Source organism: Pelophylax lessonae, assembly GCF_965119305.1.
Source record: "Pelophylax lessonae genome assembly, chromosome: 11".
NCBI lineage: Eukaryota > Metazoa > Chordata > Amphibia > Anura > Ranidae > Pelophylax > Pelophylax lessonae.
The window spans coordinates 120,433,973-120,452,215 of NC_138778.1; the positions used below are offsets into that span (position 1 = coordinate 120,433,973).

The 18,243-nt window shown below is 43.9% G+C and overlaps 1 protein-coding gene across 2 annotated transcripts in view; it reads left to right on the plus strand.

Annotated features, from left to right (window-relative positions):
* The window catches only part of ZNF385C (zinc finger protein 385C), a 330,357-nt gene that overhangs the window by 294,287 nt on the left and 17,827 nt on the right, over positions 1–18,243 (plus strand). For both annotated transcript variants that reach the window (XM_082271505.1, XM_082271506.1), the window contains 2 exons: positions 5,905–6,222; positions 9,384–9,571. In XM_082271505.1, coding sequence (XP_082127631.1) covers positions 5,905–6,222; positions 9,384–9,571 — 506 coding nt within the window. The remainder of the gene's footprint in view (positions 1–5,904; positions 6,223–9,383; positions 9,572–18,243) is intronic.

The window sequence follows — 18,243 nt, forward strand, 5'->3', positions numbered from 1 at the left end:
ATCAGCTGAGCGCCGAGCGGCGTAGTAACAAAGGTATTTCACACAATTCTAATCTAATACTCTATGCTTCTGTGACCCGCTCTGAACACTGCAGAGGGGAGGGGCTGAGATCCCCCTCTGACAGCTATGAGAGGAGAAGGACAGCAGAGCGGGAGATCACCTACCGAAGGTATTTTCCACTATTCTATTACAGAAACACACACTGGGCATTATATAAAACACTAATAAAGTGGATTCTAGGATTTTAGAAACACTAAACTAGGTTCACACAGGGGATTCCTGATAGGCAGGGAGGGAGATAAGACCTACCCCGAAAATAAGCCCTACTGTGCTTCTGTCATGGAAAAGATTAGCATTTCATCATAAGCAACAATAGAAGGCCTTGCATTTAAAACCTTGGGACACTGTTATGTTGTGCCACTCAGGCAGTGGGGTTATATGATAGTGACATCACTTGTTTAAAATAGGTATTAGGGCTCATTCACACCTGGTGTGTTGATCTGGGTTGATTTACATTGACCAATGCAGGTTCAATGCAAGAATGCAATAAAAACAATTGTTCCCTATGTGCCCTGTCCACACCGTCCAGGTAAGTTGGTGTGTGGTGTGTATAAATGTATGAGTGTCTGCATTTTTACACAATGCCAAAAAAATGTGTGTCAACTGAAACATTGTTAAACAGCAGGGCTGCATTCATAGATCTGTGTTTTAGGGCTCATTCACATGAGCACAGAGGGCCATACACCAACAGAATTCAGTATACTTCTGCACCCGGGATGTACAAATATTTGTGTATAACCGTGGCCAGCAGCCTGTACAAATCAATGACTGGCTTACAGACATGTGGCTGTACGGAGCAGTTACATGCTTACAGGAATGGAAGAGCATCCTTGGACAGAAAACATCTACAGTATCTCACAAAAGTGAGTACACCCCTCACATTTTTGTAAATATTTTATTATATCTTTTTGTGTGTCAACACTGAAGAAATGACACTTTGCTACAATGTAAAGTAATGAGTGTACAGATTGTATAACAGTGTAAATTTGCTGTCCCTTCAAAATAACTCAACACACAGCCATTAATGTCTAAACAGCTGGCAACAAAAGAGAGTACACCCCTAAGTGAAAAATTGGGCCCAATTGCCCATTTTCCCTCCCCGGTGTCATGTGACTTGTTAGTGTTACAAGGTCTCAGGTGTGAATGAAGAGCAGGTGTGTTAAATTTGATGTGATCGCTCTCACTCTCTCATACTGGTCTCTGGAAGTTCAACATGGCACCTCATGGCAAAGAACTCTCTGAGGATCTGAAAAAAAGAATTGTTGCTCTACATAAAGATGGCCTAGGCTATAAGAAGATTGCCAAGATCCTGAAACTGAGCTGCAGCATGGTGGCCAAGACCATACAGCGGTTCAACAGGACAGGTTCCACTCAGAACAGGCCTCGCCATGGTCGACCAAAGAAGTTGAGTGCCTGTGCTCAGTGTCATATCCAGAGGTTGTCTTTGGGAAATAGATGTATGAGGGCTGCCAGCATTACTGAAGAGGTTAAAGGGGTGGGGGATCAGCCTGTCAGTGCTCAGACCATACGCCGCATCAAATTGGTCTGCATAGCTGTCATCCCAGTAGGAGGCCTCTTCTAAAGATAATGCACAAGAAAGCCTGCAAACAGTTTGCTGAAGACAAGCAGACTAAGGACATAGATTACTAGAACCATGCCCTGTGGTCTGATGAGACCAAGATAAACGTATTTGGCTCAGATGGTGTCAAGCATGTGTGGTGGCAACCAGGTGAGGAGTACAAAGACAAGTGTGTCCTGCCTACAGTCAAGCATGGTGGTGGGAGTGTCATGGTCTGGAGCTGCATGAGTGCTGCCGGCACTGGGGAGCTACAGTTCATTGAGGGAACCATGAATGCCAACATCTACTGTGATATACTGAAGCAGAGTATGATCCCTTCCCTTCAGGGACTGGACCAGAGGGCAGTATTCCAACATGATAATGACCCAAAACACACCTCTAAGTTGACCACTGCCTTACTAAAGTAGCTGAGGGTAAAGGTGATGGACTGGCCAAGCATGTCTCCAGACCTAAACCCTATTGAGCATCTGTGGGGCACCCTCAAATGGAAGGTGGAGGAGTGCAAGTTCTCTAACATCCACCAGCTCTTTAATGTCATTATGGAGGAGTGGAAGAGGACTCCAGTGGCAACCTGTGAAACTCTGGTGAACTCCATGCCCAAGAGGGTTAAGGCAGTGCTGGAAAATAATGATGGCCACACAAAATATTGACACTTTTGGCCCAATTTGGACATTTTAACTTAGGGGTGTACTCACTTTTGTTGTCAGCGGTTTAGACAATTAATGGCTGTGTGTTGAGTTATGTTGAGGGTAGAGCAAATTTACACTGTTATACAAGCTGTACACTCACTACTTTACATTGTAGCAAAGTGTAATTTCTTCAGTGTTGTCACACTAAAAGATATAATAAAATATTTACAAAAATATAAGGGGTGTACTCACTTTTGTATGATGCTGTATGTCCAGGGGTGCTCATCCGTCTCTGTACACATGTAACAGCTTACATGTACACAAACACCTGTAACTACCAGGGACAGAAATATGCTGAATTCTGTTGGTTTTCAGCCCTTTGCACCCGTGTGAATTAGCCCTTAGTGTGCTGCTTTAAGAAATTAATTCTTAGCCCAGTGCAAGGATACAGATCAGGAGTTCTGACTTCACTTTCTGCACCCTTAAATTAATTACTGAATTAGGAGTATCCACATGACAGTCCGATAACTGGTATTTTGAGACGGAGGTCAACAATGGTAACTCCGTCAAGTGGATTGGCCTGCTCAGCACGGGATGGAGGTGGATGACAGGTCTGAATCCACTCCGCTATGCAGAGCAGACACAGACACAGCCCACTGTTCTCTATAGGGCGGTTTGATGGAAACGGTCCGCCTGTCCGTTTTCATCTGACTGTCACCCGATCCGATCCCCTAGACTTATGGGGAACGGATCCCCATTAGTCTGTTTTTGGCCACCAGATCAAATTAGATGCAGGCCTCAGAGAACAATGAGTGGTCTGATCGATTCTGCTTGAAAAACAGACAGGTGGACCCAATCGATCCCCTGGTGTGAAAGGGCCCTAATGTGGAGAGTCGGGGATCACCAGCCAGCGGTTTGTAAAGGTAAAATAGTCTTTATTGTTTCCAAAACGAACAAAACAACATTCCTCAGCCAGACAGGAAACGAAACATCAAACTTTCAGCTCACCATCTGGAAATCTTGTCCCTTAAAGTGGTTGTTAGGCCACTATGTGATCTTTACATCATCCCCTCTGTTAGATTACAAACTGTATCCTAGTGCCTGTGCTTTATTTTAAAAAAAAAGCTGATTTTTACCAGTTTTCACAGCTCCTATCGGCGATCACGTGACTCCCGACTCTCTTCTCTCCCCGTCTAACATCTCCAGGGGGCGGGGTCAAGAACTTCCTGTGTCCTCAGCAGGGGAGGCGAGGAGGAAAGGAGGAGAGACCCAGGAGTCATGTGACAGCGGAGCGGCACTGTGAAAACAGGTAGAAATCTGCTTTTTTTTAATAAAGCACAGGCACTAGGATACAGTTTGTAGTCTTACAGAGGGGATGATGTAAAGATAACATCGTTTTATAGCAACTGGGAGGGGGGCAGAGCGGCGCTAGTGAGCTGACAGGCAGGGAGGGGGGGAGGAGGACAGAGGGAGAGCTGAAGATGACGGAGACACATACGCTGACCACGGTGTCAGGGCTCAGCAGCCATAATACTCCATGGTCAGTGTACAGGGGGGAGAGCAGAAACTGGTAGGATCAGCCAGGTGATATGGGGGGGCCAAATTACACAGCACAAGCACTGTGATGTATATTAAGCTTTAAGGGAACAGGATCTGTTTTTGCTTTTTGTTTTTTAGGGTAACAAACGCTGAAACAGGATTACATTTTTGCCTGCCTCTGGGGTTCAAAAGCTAGGTCACCAGCTGCTTAGCAGGTTCTCAGTGACAGCAGTCTGCCACTCTGTCTCCCAAATGTGTCCTGCCTCGCACTCTACCTCACAGACACCAACTGGCTGTTTCTATTGGGTGAACCATTTCAGTCCCAGTAATCAGAATTGAAGGCTCTCCAAGCCTCCAAATTTCGGATCCCGTAGGCCTCTTGGACACAGTACTAATGTTTCAGCATCTGTTTATTGGAAGTAATTTCAGGCATTTGATTTGCATGTATTCGCACGTATTTATGTGCGTATATGCTCATTCACGCACTCAATAGATTCCTAGGGAAAAGGCTCATATGCACGTATTTGCTCACATTTGCACATACTGGTGCAAAATACTGACCGGGAATGCAGATATTTCTATTTTTTTACTCAAGAATATGCAACGCATACTAGATCAGTAAAAAAAAATGCTGCACTAAGCTTTTTCAAGCTGCAATGTGCAAGAGGCCATATAAGTACTTTCCAATGTTGGACAGACTGTAAGGATTGCCTTGACCCATCCCTAGCATTCTGTACAAAACCGGTACACAACCTTCATGTTTATCTCGTGGCAGGTTTCCTTTAACATAGTTACATATAGTTACATAGTTAGTGAGGTTGAAAAAAGACATCAGTCCATCCAGTTCAACCTATGATGTGTGTGTGTGTGTTTGCTGTTAACTGTACATTGTATACCCCTGTATGTTGTGGTCTTTAAGGTGCCCATCTAATCCTTTTTGGAAACTATCATTGCTCCCTGCTGATACGACTGTTTGCGGAGAAGAATTCCACATCCTTACTGCTCTGACAGTGAAGAACCCCTTACGTATTTTAAGGTTAAACCGCCTTTCCTCTAGTTTTAGTGAGTGGCCACGTGTCTTGTTGTATTCCCTTTCTCTGAATAGTTTGTTCCTTATGCTAGGGTCGCCAGTACAGTATTTGTACATTGATATCATATCCCCCCTCAATCGTCTCTTCTCCAGAGAGAATAGGTTCAGTGCTTGTAGTCTTTCCTCATAGCTGATGTCCTCCATTCCCCTAATTATTTTTGTTGCCCTTCTCTGGACTCTTACCAGTTCCAGCACATCCTTCCTGAGGACCGGTGCCCAGAACTGGACAGCATACTCCAGATGTGGTCGGACCAGAGTCTTGTAGAGTGGGAGAATAATCTCTTTATTTCTGGAGTGAATCCCCTTTTTTATACATCCCAGTATTCTGTTGGCTTTGCTTGCAGCAGCTTGGCATCGCATGCCACTGCCAAGCCTGTTGTCTACCAGTACCCCCAAGTCCTTTTCCATCCTAGACTCACCCAGAGGTTCCCCCCCTAGTGAGTAGCTTGCTTTCTGGTTTCTGGCACCCACATGGTTGTCTTTGGTTCCCACCAAATGGCACTTCAACATACTCTGTCTCTCGTCTTGTCCTCCAGTCCTAACAGTATGTGAAAAAATGGCAATCAATCTAATGTTACTTTTCGAGAGGATCGCACTTTGTGTTATGAATCATTGGTTATGAATTGCCATGTTTAGTTACTTTCCTTCTTTGGTCCTTTCTTGATAAAATTAAAAAAAAAACAATAATAGAAATAAACAGTATTTTACATTTTCTTTTTACATTTCTGGTATTAGTCTGGCACTTTTTCTGGATCATGTTTTTTAAATATCCATCGTATCAAAAGAAATGCATTTCTCTGGAAAAAAAAGTCCATCACGTTGTGATGATTTGCAACCCGTGCATTATTTCAATTTAGTTTGTCATTATGGTCAGGAGAAATAGAAATTATAGGAATTTTCTTTTAGATTGCTACAAAAGGAGATCTTTTGGAGGCTTATGGTATGCTCCTAATCACACTATAGTGCTTTTAGTTTGTAATTGTGTGCTTCTTTTTGTTTTCTTGTAGCAACAGATGCACCAGCTGAAATGACCAGGCTTAGCGAAGTGGACATGGAGCCAAGCCACCACAGTCCAACACCTGAACCTCAGACCATTGATCAGGAGGAGGAATGTGCCTCTCCAGGGACCTTGGACAGCAGTGCTGAGTTAATGGATACCGGGTCCCTGGCTCCAGAGGAACCATATAGTCCAGAGAAGGCCTCTGAAGAAAACTGTGTTTCCACTCAGGACAGTGAGAAAGAAAAAAAGAATAGAGAGCACCTATACTGTTCCACCTGCAAGGTTACTGTGAACTCAGCATCTCAACTGGAGGCTCATAATGCTGGTTAGTAGTGGCGACAGTAGTGGTGGTGGTTAGTAGTGGCGACATTATTGCAATGTCATCTCTCTACACTTGTGAAAGGTATTGACACCTATAAATAAGTAAATGGTTCCACTTCTATGTATTCAATAGTATACAGTAATCCCCCGCTCCATCGCGGTTCAGTTTTTGCGGTCCCGGTATATTGCGTTTTTTTTTGTAATGTTATTTTACTATATAAATCATTAAAAAATTAAATATTTTTGTGTTTTCCATAGCTCTTGCTATGTCTCTCAGTATCTTTTATGTGTTTAAATGAGTTTCTATTGTTTTAAAAGTGTGTTTAAAGACCTTAAAATGCTTTTACACGTACAGTGACAGTAAAAAAACATGCCTACAATGCATTTTAATAGGGTTTTTCTATTTCGCAGAATTTCACTTTTCGCGGCTGGGTCCGGAACGTAACCCCCGCAATGGAGGGGGGTTTACTGTATTTGCAAATATCCCTTAAAACCCAGAGTATACTTCTGTGTATCATTAAAAAAAAAAAAAAAAATCTGTAAAAAATGTAGCAAAATCTACAAAGTAACCCTGTCACCAACTTTAAAGCGGAGTTCTGGCCACAAAATCGACTATGTCGATTTTGGGCCATCCGCTTGCTTATGGTTACCTGAAACAGAAATGGATAGTTACGATTTTTTTTTTTACTTACCTTTCAATTGCAGAAAAATATACTCCCCTTTCTTCCACTTCCTCCCTCGGCGGCCACGGCGCGCCGTCACTTCCGCTTTGCAATGATTCCTGGGAGCTGAACGTCATCGCTCCCAGGAATCAATGCGCCTGCACCGGCCCCGACGTCAGTTCCGGTGCAGGTGCGTCATACCTTGCTAAACAGCTTCTGGGCATGCCCAGAAGCTGTGCAGGGATGAAGCTGCAGCCCCGGAAGTGACGGCGGGGCCGGCACAGTGCATCGTGGGACCGAAGAGGACACAGAAGAGGATCGCGCTGGCTTCAAGCTGCCCACACCTGAGATGGCAGCGCTGGAGAAGAAATTTTCAAAGTAAGGATTTCTTCTTGTAGGTAAGTGCGAACCGGGACGGATCAGAGGCTATCCATTGTGGAATGCACTAGCCCTGACTGTCCCGGGGGTATTTTCATTGAAATTTTTTTTGGGTGGCCGGAACTCCGCTTTAAGAAATGCAAGGTAATAGCACAGACAAAAATAGACTCATGGACATGGGCCAAAATACATTAAAAGCATTTGTAAAGTCAATTTTTCTTTCTTTTAAAATAACAAGAATGTTATACTTACCTACTCTTGGATCCCCTGCCGCTGTGCCTGGCTTCTCCTCTTCTCGAAGTGACATCATAGGAAGCTGCTTTCTATTGTGGTACACCTGTGTGCTCAATCCCGAGCCGTGCTGCCTGTGTCTATAGTCACAGACACCAAGATTCACCCCACTCCACACTCCAATAGCAGGGAGCCAGAGGAGAAAGCTGCTGCAAATGTGCACAATGCTGGATCAAGATAGGGAGCGTTGCCCTGCTACAGTGCTTCCTCCACTTTGCAGAAATTATCTTCTGTGCTAATCAGGCCTGCACCTTGAGCTGTTATAGGCCTGTATGGGGCCGGGGTGCTGGAGCTACCCAATACATGGGGACTTGTCCCATCTGCACAGGTGCAATCAATACAATTGAGTCATTATGCCAATGTGGAGTAAACATTGCATCAGGACGCAGCTCCACCACTGGGGTGAGTAAGAAGCTAGGGTGTGGGGTGTTAGTGCATTATAGTTCAGGAGGAGTCAGAGTGGATTAGAGAACTATTCTAATAAAGGTTGCACTTTAAACATAGTTGAAGATTATGTTGCCATTTTCTTCTGTCCTGCAAATCCTAACATAAAAGCAGAACTCCAGGTAGGTACATACAAAAGTGACAAATTAGTGCATCTTTGTAGTCATTTATACATCCTTAAATGTATATTTGTAAATGCAAGTAGTTTAAGTACCTAGTTGTGACTTGGTACATGCTGTAACGGAACCGCAACCGCACTGTACTTGTGGACTTCCTTCAGTATACGGCTTCCTCCCAGTCGTGAACATAGATATCAGATTTTCCCAGCCGCCCCATACAAAGCTAGCCGACAACTTAGCTTGTACTGGAAATTCCTGCTTTATTGAACAGTTTCACACTCAATTTATTCACACATGAGCACATCCCCCTCCTGATCAAATTATCCCATAAGGTAAGGGGTTGCCTGATTACATTATCATATGCAGATGAAATTGTATACACAAATATAATTAACATATCTAAAGAACAACCAACACAAACTGTATACTATTTCCACTCAGCAACTAACAGATGACAATTATTCAATCAACCTGAGCCAATTAACTAGCAGAAGGCCGTCCCCACTTCTGAAATACAATACACATCATCTCAACATCTAAGCATTGCTTTGATTATTTAGGAGTCACAGACTTTATGGCAACAGGCTATAGTATAGGTCTCACAGTGTAACTTGGGATTAAATCGTAATATTTCTTGAGAGATATTGTTGATAAATATTACTCTCCCATTTGAAGTTATCCAAACCATTTCTCAGTGTCCATTAAGTATCTGTCTTTCACTCCCAGTGACGGTGAGTACAGTCACACATGCGTCTTACAGTTGCTGCACAACAAAGCTTAGACTGGGTTAGAGTAAAGCAAGGAAACAAAGATCCAATTAGTTGTGCTTCAGTGCAAGTATCATACTGATAGGAGGAGAGAACAGAGATTAGCCCATCTTCTGTTTCACCTTTCACTAACCAGGCATACAGTGGGGGCTGTAAGTGCTAATGAGCTGCAGCAGGGAAAAATCTTCCTTCTATGTATTTATAAACTACATTTTAAATCTGAACTCCAGGCAAAGAGCTAAATTCACTGTCAAAGAAATTGTATTTCTGTCCATCCAGTCCTGAGGTTTACACTGCTCGACCACATCACACAGCCCAGATTTTCCTAGTCCAGTTGTAAGTGAATTGAGCAGCATTTGGACATCTGTATGGGGGATTGTATATGCATCAAAAGTCATTATGTTATGGGCTGTGGGAAGAGCAAATGAACGCTATGAATGTTTACAAACCACTCAACTTAAAAAGATCAGGACACGTGGTAGTAATATATTGTTATTGTAACAGGTGCAAAGCATAAATCCATCTTGGACGGACAAAGCACTCACCCGAGGAGGAGCAGGGGCAAAGCACTGGGCCGTGCTACCCGAAAACCTAAGAGAATTGGCAACAAGAGCAGCATTGGCATCCAGAACAAAGCCTTTAACTGCCCCGTGTGTGAGATCCACGTCAACTCTGAAACCCAGCTCAAACAGGTAAGTTGACCCTCATATCTACTCAACTCACTTCCAGGATACATAGAGAATAAAGGCATCACCACAGGGGGGCACTGTGGATGCAAACATAGTATAAAAGTGCCACATCCCAAATTAATTTGCAAATTTAGTGGATAAACTCTAATGGACCAGAATACACAAGTGATCTAAAAAATAAAGATTTTATTACAAATGGATTCAAATACATAATACACATTCTTGTGAATACTACTCAGGAGAACCACAAGTAACTTACTGGTATAATTACATGGGTATGATGTGGCCATATTGATGGTTTTGGTGGTGATATGTGGTTCTTCTGAGTAGTATTCACAACAATATTATATGTATAATAATTTGTGTATTTTAATCCATTTGCAATAAAAAAACTTATTTTTGTAGATCACCTGTGTATTCTGGTGCCTAAAAAGTCCATTAGAGTTCATCCGCTAAATTTGCACTTCCAGGATAACATTTGACTGGTGGCATGGTTCGGGTATTGTGACAGCCACGGGTGCCAGCTTTCAGAATACAATAGCTGGCAGTAGAGATCCAACAAGTGATTAATCTCCTTCATCCAGCAGGGTGGTGTTAGTTCAGCTTAAAGTGAAAGAAAAGCCTAACTATATCTATTCTTAAAGCGGAGTTCCAGCCTAACACACTCACCTGTCTAACGGTCCAGCAATGCGGCCGCCCGAAGCCTCGCTCTTCTCCCTCTCTGCTCTCCGGCGCTGGCATCACTGGTGTGGGCACCCGGCTGTGACAGTTTGCGGCTTCACAGCCGGGTACGCACTGCGCATGCGCGAGTTGCGCTACGCGTCGTGATTGGCGGGCAATCTTCTGGGACCTCTGACATGTCCCAGAAGATTGCAGGGAGGGAGGGAGGGGGAGAGGAGAACTTCTGCTCAGGGCGCCGCGGCGCTCCGAGCGGAAGTGGGAGCGGGTACCTGTCAAAACTATGTACCCGCTCCCCCCCCCCCCAAAAAATGACATGCCAAATGTGGCATGTCAGGGGGTTAGCACTACCTAAAGCGGAAGTTCCACTTTTGGGTGGAACTCCGCTTTAAATATGTCCCTTCCCCACTCCTCCTACCTACCCTGCCTACAGGGCTGTTGTTAGAAACCACAGGGCCCCATACAGACAATCTGACACAGGGCCCCATACAGCCAACGCTTCAGTTATGAATGAACACAGTGAGTAATTGGTATCGATCACCCATTGTGTTCAATCAGGAAAAGAAGGGGCTGGTAAATATATGACATATTTACCTAACATTTCCCCCACTCTCAATCTTGAAGGATCCTATTGTGTGCTTGCAGCTGCCGGCGGGAAGAAGAGGAGGGAAGTTGATACTTTCTATGGCTCTCTCTGCAGCAGCTGAAAGCCAATGGGAGGGAGAGGAGAAGAAGCCAGCTTTCAGCTGCTGCAGAGAGAGCCACACAGGGGATTGGTTTTAATAATTGCCCCCATTCCACACCGATTACTCTCCCTGCCCACATTCAGCTTGCTCTGCTGCCAGGGCCCCCCTGCTGGCCCAAGCCCCATACAGGACAGGTGGTACCCCACTTATCTATGGCCCTGCCTGGCTAGCCTGTATATTAATGATCTGCACACCTACCTTTTAATCCATTCTGGCTTGGTCATGATCCAGCAGCTCTGTGTAAGGGAATGCTCAACAATAGCTCTTAGTTCCAGGAGCCATGACACCACTCCTTGGCTCCCATAGCCCAGCCATTGTTAGTGCTCCCTCCTCTCTCCTGCAGGAGCTGCTCATTGACACAGGACTGCCAGAGCTGTGGCTACTGCAGGGGAGAGGAGGGAATCACTAAAAATGCCTAGCTATGGGAGCCTACAGATGATGTCATGGCTCCCAGGAGCCCAAGGGCTGTTGATGAGTGCTCCCTTACACAGAGATGAAGGGTCACATGACTAGACCGAAACAGGTAGCAAAAGGGAAGTATACAGATCTTTTTATACAGATTAGATAGGAAAGGTTAGAGCAGTGTTTCTCAACATTTTTACAGTCGGGACACCCTTTAAAATGATGCACAGTCTCTTGGCACCCCATTCTATTATGTAAAAATAAATAAATGGTTTTACATATTGCAGCTGCATCGACACACGTAGGACACCCAACATTTAAGATTATTTATTTTACACACCCTTGCACACTGGCACTGACTAGTATTCCAGTGTTTCTCCTCTCCCCCAGTTTCCCTCCCTCATTCAGCTAATGTGACCCAGTGCAGACTGAGAAGGGCAAACAAGGACATCCTTGGGTGCTCAATGTCTTATCAATTTATGACATTATAATTTATTAGAATCCCAGCAGCTGGTATGCACGGTGCCCGAGGTTGTAATGCTGCACAGATCCACCTGCTTGCTGACAACTTTGGGAAACTTGGGGCAGTGTTTTTTCATTTTGCCCTGGCACCCTTGAAGATCACAGAAGGCACCACAGGGTGCCACGGCACCCTGGTTGAAAAAGGCTGGGTTTGAGGAGGGGGTGTGAAGATTTTTAAGAATAGATACAATTAGGCTTTTCTTTCACTTTATGGCTGGGTATGACTGAAATTTATTAGCCAGGTTTTTTTTTTTTTTACATTTTGCACTGCACGTACAGTATCTTGCAATGCAGATGCAATAAAGTTGATTCTTTTTGAACAATGCTGTTTAGTGCAGGCTTTTGGATAATTTGAAACCATACAGTGAGGTGCTGTCAAGCTATTTTGGGAAAGGTTGGGGTTACATAGTTAGTCAGGTTGAAGAAATACACAAGTTCATCTGGCTCAACCAATAAAAAAAAAAAAAAAACAGTAAAGAAAACCCAACCGTACAATCCCATATACACAATCCTATACCTGCAGTTGATCCAGAGAAAGGCGAAAAAAACCCCAGCAAAGCATGATCCAATTTGCTACAGCAGGGGAAAAAATTCCTTCCTGATCCCCCGAGAGGCAATCAGATATTCCCTGGATCAACTTTACCTATAAATATTAGTACCCATTTATATTATGTACACCTAGGAAAGAATCCAGGCCTTTTTAAAGCAATCTAGTGAGCTAACCAGAACCACCTCTGGAGGGAGTCTATTCCACATTTTCACAACTCTTACGGTGAAGAAACCTTTCCGTATTTGGAGACGAAATCTGTTTTCCTCTAGACTTAAAGAGTGCCCCCTTGTCCTCTGTGTTGACCTTCAAATGAATAACTCAACACCAAGTTCAATATTTGGACCCCTTATGTATTTATACAGTGCCTTGCAAAAGTATTCGGCCCCCTTGAACTTTGCGACCTTTTGCCACATTTCAGGCTTCAAACATAAAGATATAAAACTGTAATTTTTTGTGAAGAATCAACAACAAGTGGGACACAATCATGAAGTGGAACAAAATTTATTGGATATTTTAAACTTTGTTAACAAATAAAAAACTGAAAAATTGGGCGTGCAAAATTATTCAGCCCCCTTAAGTTAATACTTTGTAGCGCCACCTTTTGCTGCGATTACAGCTGTAAGTCGCTGGGGGTATGTCTCTATCAGTTTTGCACATCGAGAGACTGAAATTTTTGCCCATTCCTCCTTGCAAAACAGCTCGAGCTCAGTGAGGTTGGATGGAGTGCGTTTGTGAACAGCAGTTTTCAGTTCTTTCCACAGATTCTCGATTAGATTCAGGTCTGGACTTTGACTTGGCCATTCTAACACCCGGATATGTTTATTTGTGAACCATTCCATTGTAGATTTTGCTTTATGTTTTGGATCATTGTCTTGTTGGAAGACAAATCTCCGTCCCAGTCTCAGGTCTTTTGCAGACTCCATCAGGTTTTCTTCCAGAATGGTCCTGTATTTGGCTCCATCCATCTTCCCATCAATTTTAATCATCTTCCCTGTCCCTGCTGAAGAAAAGCAGGCCCAAACCATGATGCTGCCACCACCATGTTTGACAGTGGGGATGGTGTGTTCAGGGTGATGAGCTGTGTTGCTTTTACGCCAAACATAACGTTTTGCATTGTTGCCAAAAAGTTTGATTTTGGTTTCATCTGACCAGAGCACCTTCTTCCACGTGTTTGGTGCGTCTCCCAGGTGGCTTGTGGCAAACTTTAAACCACACTTTTTATGGATATCTTTAAGAAATGGCTTTCTTCTTGCCACTCTTCCATAAAGGCCAGATTTGTGCAGTATACGACTGATTGTTGTCCTATGGACAGAGTCTCCCACCTCAGCTGTAGATCTCTGCAGTTCATCCAGAGTGATCATGGGCCTCTTGGCTGCATCTCTGATCAGTCTTCTCCTTGTATGAGCTGAAAGTTTAGAGGGACAGCCAGGTCTTTGTAGATTTGCAGTGGTCTGATACTCCTTCCATTTCAATATTATCGCTTGCACAGTGCTCCTTGGGATGTTTAAAGCTTGAGAAATCTTTTTGTATCAAAATCTGGCTTTAAACTTCTCCACAACAGTAACCCGGACCTGCCTGGGGTGTTCCTTGTTCTTCATGATGCTCTCTGCGCTTTAAACGGACCTCTGAGACTATCACAGTGCAGGTGCATTTATACGGAGACTTGATTACACACAGGTGGATTCTATTTATCATCATTAGTCATTTAGGTCAACATTGGATCATTCAGAGATCCTCACTGAACTTCTGGAAAGAGTTTGCTGCACTGAAAGTAAAGGGGCTGAATAATTTTACATGCCCAATTTTTCAGTTTTTTATTTGTTAACAAAGTTTGAATTATCCAATAAATTTCGTTCCACTTCATGATTGTGTCCCACTTGTTGTTGATTCTTCACAAAAAATTACAGTTTTATATCTTTATGTTTGTAGTATGGTAAGCAACGGGTTAAGTTGCTGTCTGCAAAATGTTACAATTATGTATATGTCTGGGAGCTGGGTGTGGCTGAAGTTAGTTGCATGCTGATGTGCAGTGAATAAAGAAGCAACCTGTACAGCCTGTCTGTGTTAATACACTACATTTTGGCGACGAGGATGGCTAGCTTTCTGGATTTACCGGCTATCGGACCGTTTGATGTGTCTGGAGACCACACTAGTCTCTCACAGCGCTGGGACAAGTGGAAGAAGGGATTTCAGCTCTATGTTATAGCCACAGGAGTGACTGCACCTGCTCAGAAGAGAGCCATGCTGCTGCATCTAGCTGGACCTCAAGTTCAGGACATTTTTGAAACCCTGGGAGCAACAGGGGAAGATTCAGACTATGAGACAGCCATGAATAGACTGAGTGAGTACTTTGAGCCAAAGAAAAATATTCCCTATGAAAGATATAAGTTTAGACAGGCTGTGCAAGAACTGGGAGAAACCACAGACAGTTATGTGACTAGGCTGAAATATCTGGCAAAGTCTTGTGATTTTGGGACTGTAACTGAGGAGATAATCAGAGATCAGGTCATAGAGAAATGCACATCTGTGCACCTCAGGAGGAGATTATTGAGAGAACCTAGTCTCACACTTACTAGTCTGCAGGAGATTGCAAGAGCCATTGAACTGTCTGAGCTCCAGGCTCTGCATATTGAAACCAAGAACACTGCATCTGTCAATACAGTATCCAAACCTACCTATAATAATAGGAATATCTGGAGTAGGAAAGAGAGTTTTCCAAAGAGGACTTTACATATCACCTGCAATAAATGGGGCAGGGCGGGACACACAAGTCAGGACTGCACTGTGGTACAGAATAAAATGTGCTATGCTTGTGGAAAGACAGGTCATTTTGCAGCTGTGTGTAGAAGTACAACCAGAGATAACAAAACCAAAGGACAATCTGCACAAGTAAATGTTATAGCTGAGGATAAAGAGAGTGCTCCTGACTGTGAATTTATATTCTCCCTGTGTTCTCTGCAAGCCGGGACATTAACCATTAAGATTGGAAATACAGATGTGTCAGTGTTGATTGACTCTGGAGCTACATGCAATGTTATGGACTTGGCTTCTTGGCACAGTCTTAATGGCAGAGAAAATCACCTTAAATTGTGTAACACCACTAAACAGATTTATACTTATGGCTCCAGTACACCACTGCAACTTAAAGGCAAATTTTATACCTCTGTTCAAACACATGAGACTGGTCCTCCATTGCAGACCGAATTCTATGTTGTAGATGGCACAGGGTCGCCTCTGCTTGGTCGTCAAACCGCAATGGCACTAGGGGTGTTACAGATTGGCCGTGATGTAGGCAGCGCATGAGTGAATATGGTGTCTCCTGCTATTTCTGCATTGAAAGAGGAATTTAAAGATTGCTTCTCTGGGTTTGGAAAATTAAAGGATTTTCAGTTGGAGCTTCACATTGATCCACATGTAAAGCCTATTGCACAGCCAGTACGCAGACTTCCTTATAGCCTGAGATCACCTGTTGAGCACAAACTGGCAGAGCTGCTAGACCTTGACATTATTGAACCTGTGGAAGGGCCCACTCCGTGGGTATCGCCGTTAGTTGTTGTACCAAAGGGCACAGATATTCGGATTTGTGTGGACATGAGATGTGCTAACCAAGCTGTGCAGAGAGAGAGACATCCAATTCCCACTATTGAAGATGTTCTACATGCAATGAATGGGGCAAGTGTCTTCAGTAAACTGGATTTGAAATGGGGTTATCATCAGATTGAATTGACCCCAGCATCTAGAGTCATCACTACATTTGCAAGCCATAAAGGTCTTTTTAGATACAAGAGGTTGATGTTTGGCGTATCGTCCGCACCGGAGGCCTATCAACATGTGATTCAGCAAGTGCTACATGGTTGTGAAGGCACGCATAACATTTCTGATGATATAATTGTGTGGGGAACAAACACACAGGAGCACAATGAACGTCTCCGTGCAGTGCTAAATCGCTTGAAGGAGAAAGGGTTAACATTAAATGAGAAGAAATGCACATTTCAAATGAATAAAATGACTTTTATGGGCCATGTGCTGTCTGACAGGGGCATTGGTCCGGAGGACTGTAAAATTAAAGCTGTGTCTGATGCCAGAAATCCTGAAAACCCTGCAGAAGTACGCAGTTTTCTTGGGCTAGTGAATTACTGTGCCAAGTTTATTCCAGATATGGCGACTGTCAGTGAACCTTTGAGAGTTTTGACTCGCAAAGCAGTCCCTTGGAAGTGGGGCTTTTTGGAACAAGGTGCATTTGATGAACTTAAGAGACGGCTGACTTGCGCCACAACTTTGGCTTATTTCAATCCTACCGCACACACCCAAGTTATTGTCGATGCTAGCCCTGTGGGGTTAGGCGCCATCTTGGTTCAGAGACAATGCACAGGCGATTACAGGCCTATTCAGTATGCAAGCAGATCCCTCACTGATGTAGAGAGACGTTATTCTCAGACCGAGAAAGAAGCTTTGGCTGTTGTTTGGGGATGTGAAAGGTTTCACACCTATCTCTACGGCCTTGATTTTGAAATCATCACAGACCACAAGCCTCTGGAAGTGATATATTCGCCACGCTCAAAACCATCCGCCAGAATTGAGAGATGGGTTCTCAGATTGTTACCATATCGCTTTACAGTGCGGTACAGACCTGGACCGACTAATGCGGCAGATGCACTTTCCAGATTGCCTCAGTCTTCTGCACCTGTTCATAACCTGGCAGAAGAGTACATTCGTTTTGTGGCTACTAACGCCATGCCTCAGGCATTGACACCGCGGGAGGTTGAAGAATTGTCATCTGTGGATCCGGAAATTGCTCGGTTGAGAAAATGTGTAAGACAAGGGGTTTGGGTGGATTGTGACCCAAGCTATCACAGAATCAAACAAGAGCTGAGTATTGCAGGACAACTAGTTCTACGTGGCAATCGTATTGTGATGCCTAAAGATTTACGGAAACGTACATTACATTTAGCCCATGAGGGCCATCAAGGCATTGTACGCACCAAACAAAGATTACGTGAGAAAGTCTTGTGGCCAGGAATTGACAAGGATGTGGAACGTTTGGTTTCTTCATGTCGAGCATGTCAGTTGGTGGGCAGCAAACCTAAACCAGAACCAGTAACTCACACTGTTCTACCTGAGGGACCATGGGAAGATTTAGCCATTGATCTGTGCGACATTCCATCTGGACACCATCTTTTAGTTGTTGTGGACTATTATTCAAGGTGGCAAGAGGTGGTAGTTCTCACTAAAGCTACATCTTCAACTGTAATTGAGGGGTTGGAGAGCATTTTTGCATCTCATGGGTTGCCTAAACGGATTGTGAGTGATAATGGTGCCCAATTTACTTCTCAGGAATTTCAGGATTATCTGAAATCAAATGCTATTAAACATCATCGTACAACTCCATACTGGCCACAGGCTAACGGGGAAGTGGAACCCCAGAATCGAACCTTGCTGAAAGCTTTGCGGATTGCTCATTTAGAGAGAAGAGACTGGAAAAAGGAACTGTGGCGTTTTCTTTTGGCTTATCGCACAACTCCGCATACTGTCACTGGCGTTAGTCCTGCGGAACTTCTTTGTGGTCGCAAATTCAGGACAAAATTGCCAGACATTGGGGGTCCTCCTACAAGTCAGAAACCTTTTCGGCATATTGATGAGGAAAGGAAGATCCGGGCTGAACAGTATGCAAACCACCGCCGCCATTGTCAACCTAGTGGCCTTCAACAGGGTGATAAGGTGTTGCTTCAAAGTGATCGGTTTAACAAACTGGCTCCGTCCTTTGAACCTGAGCCTTA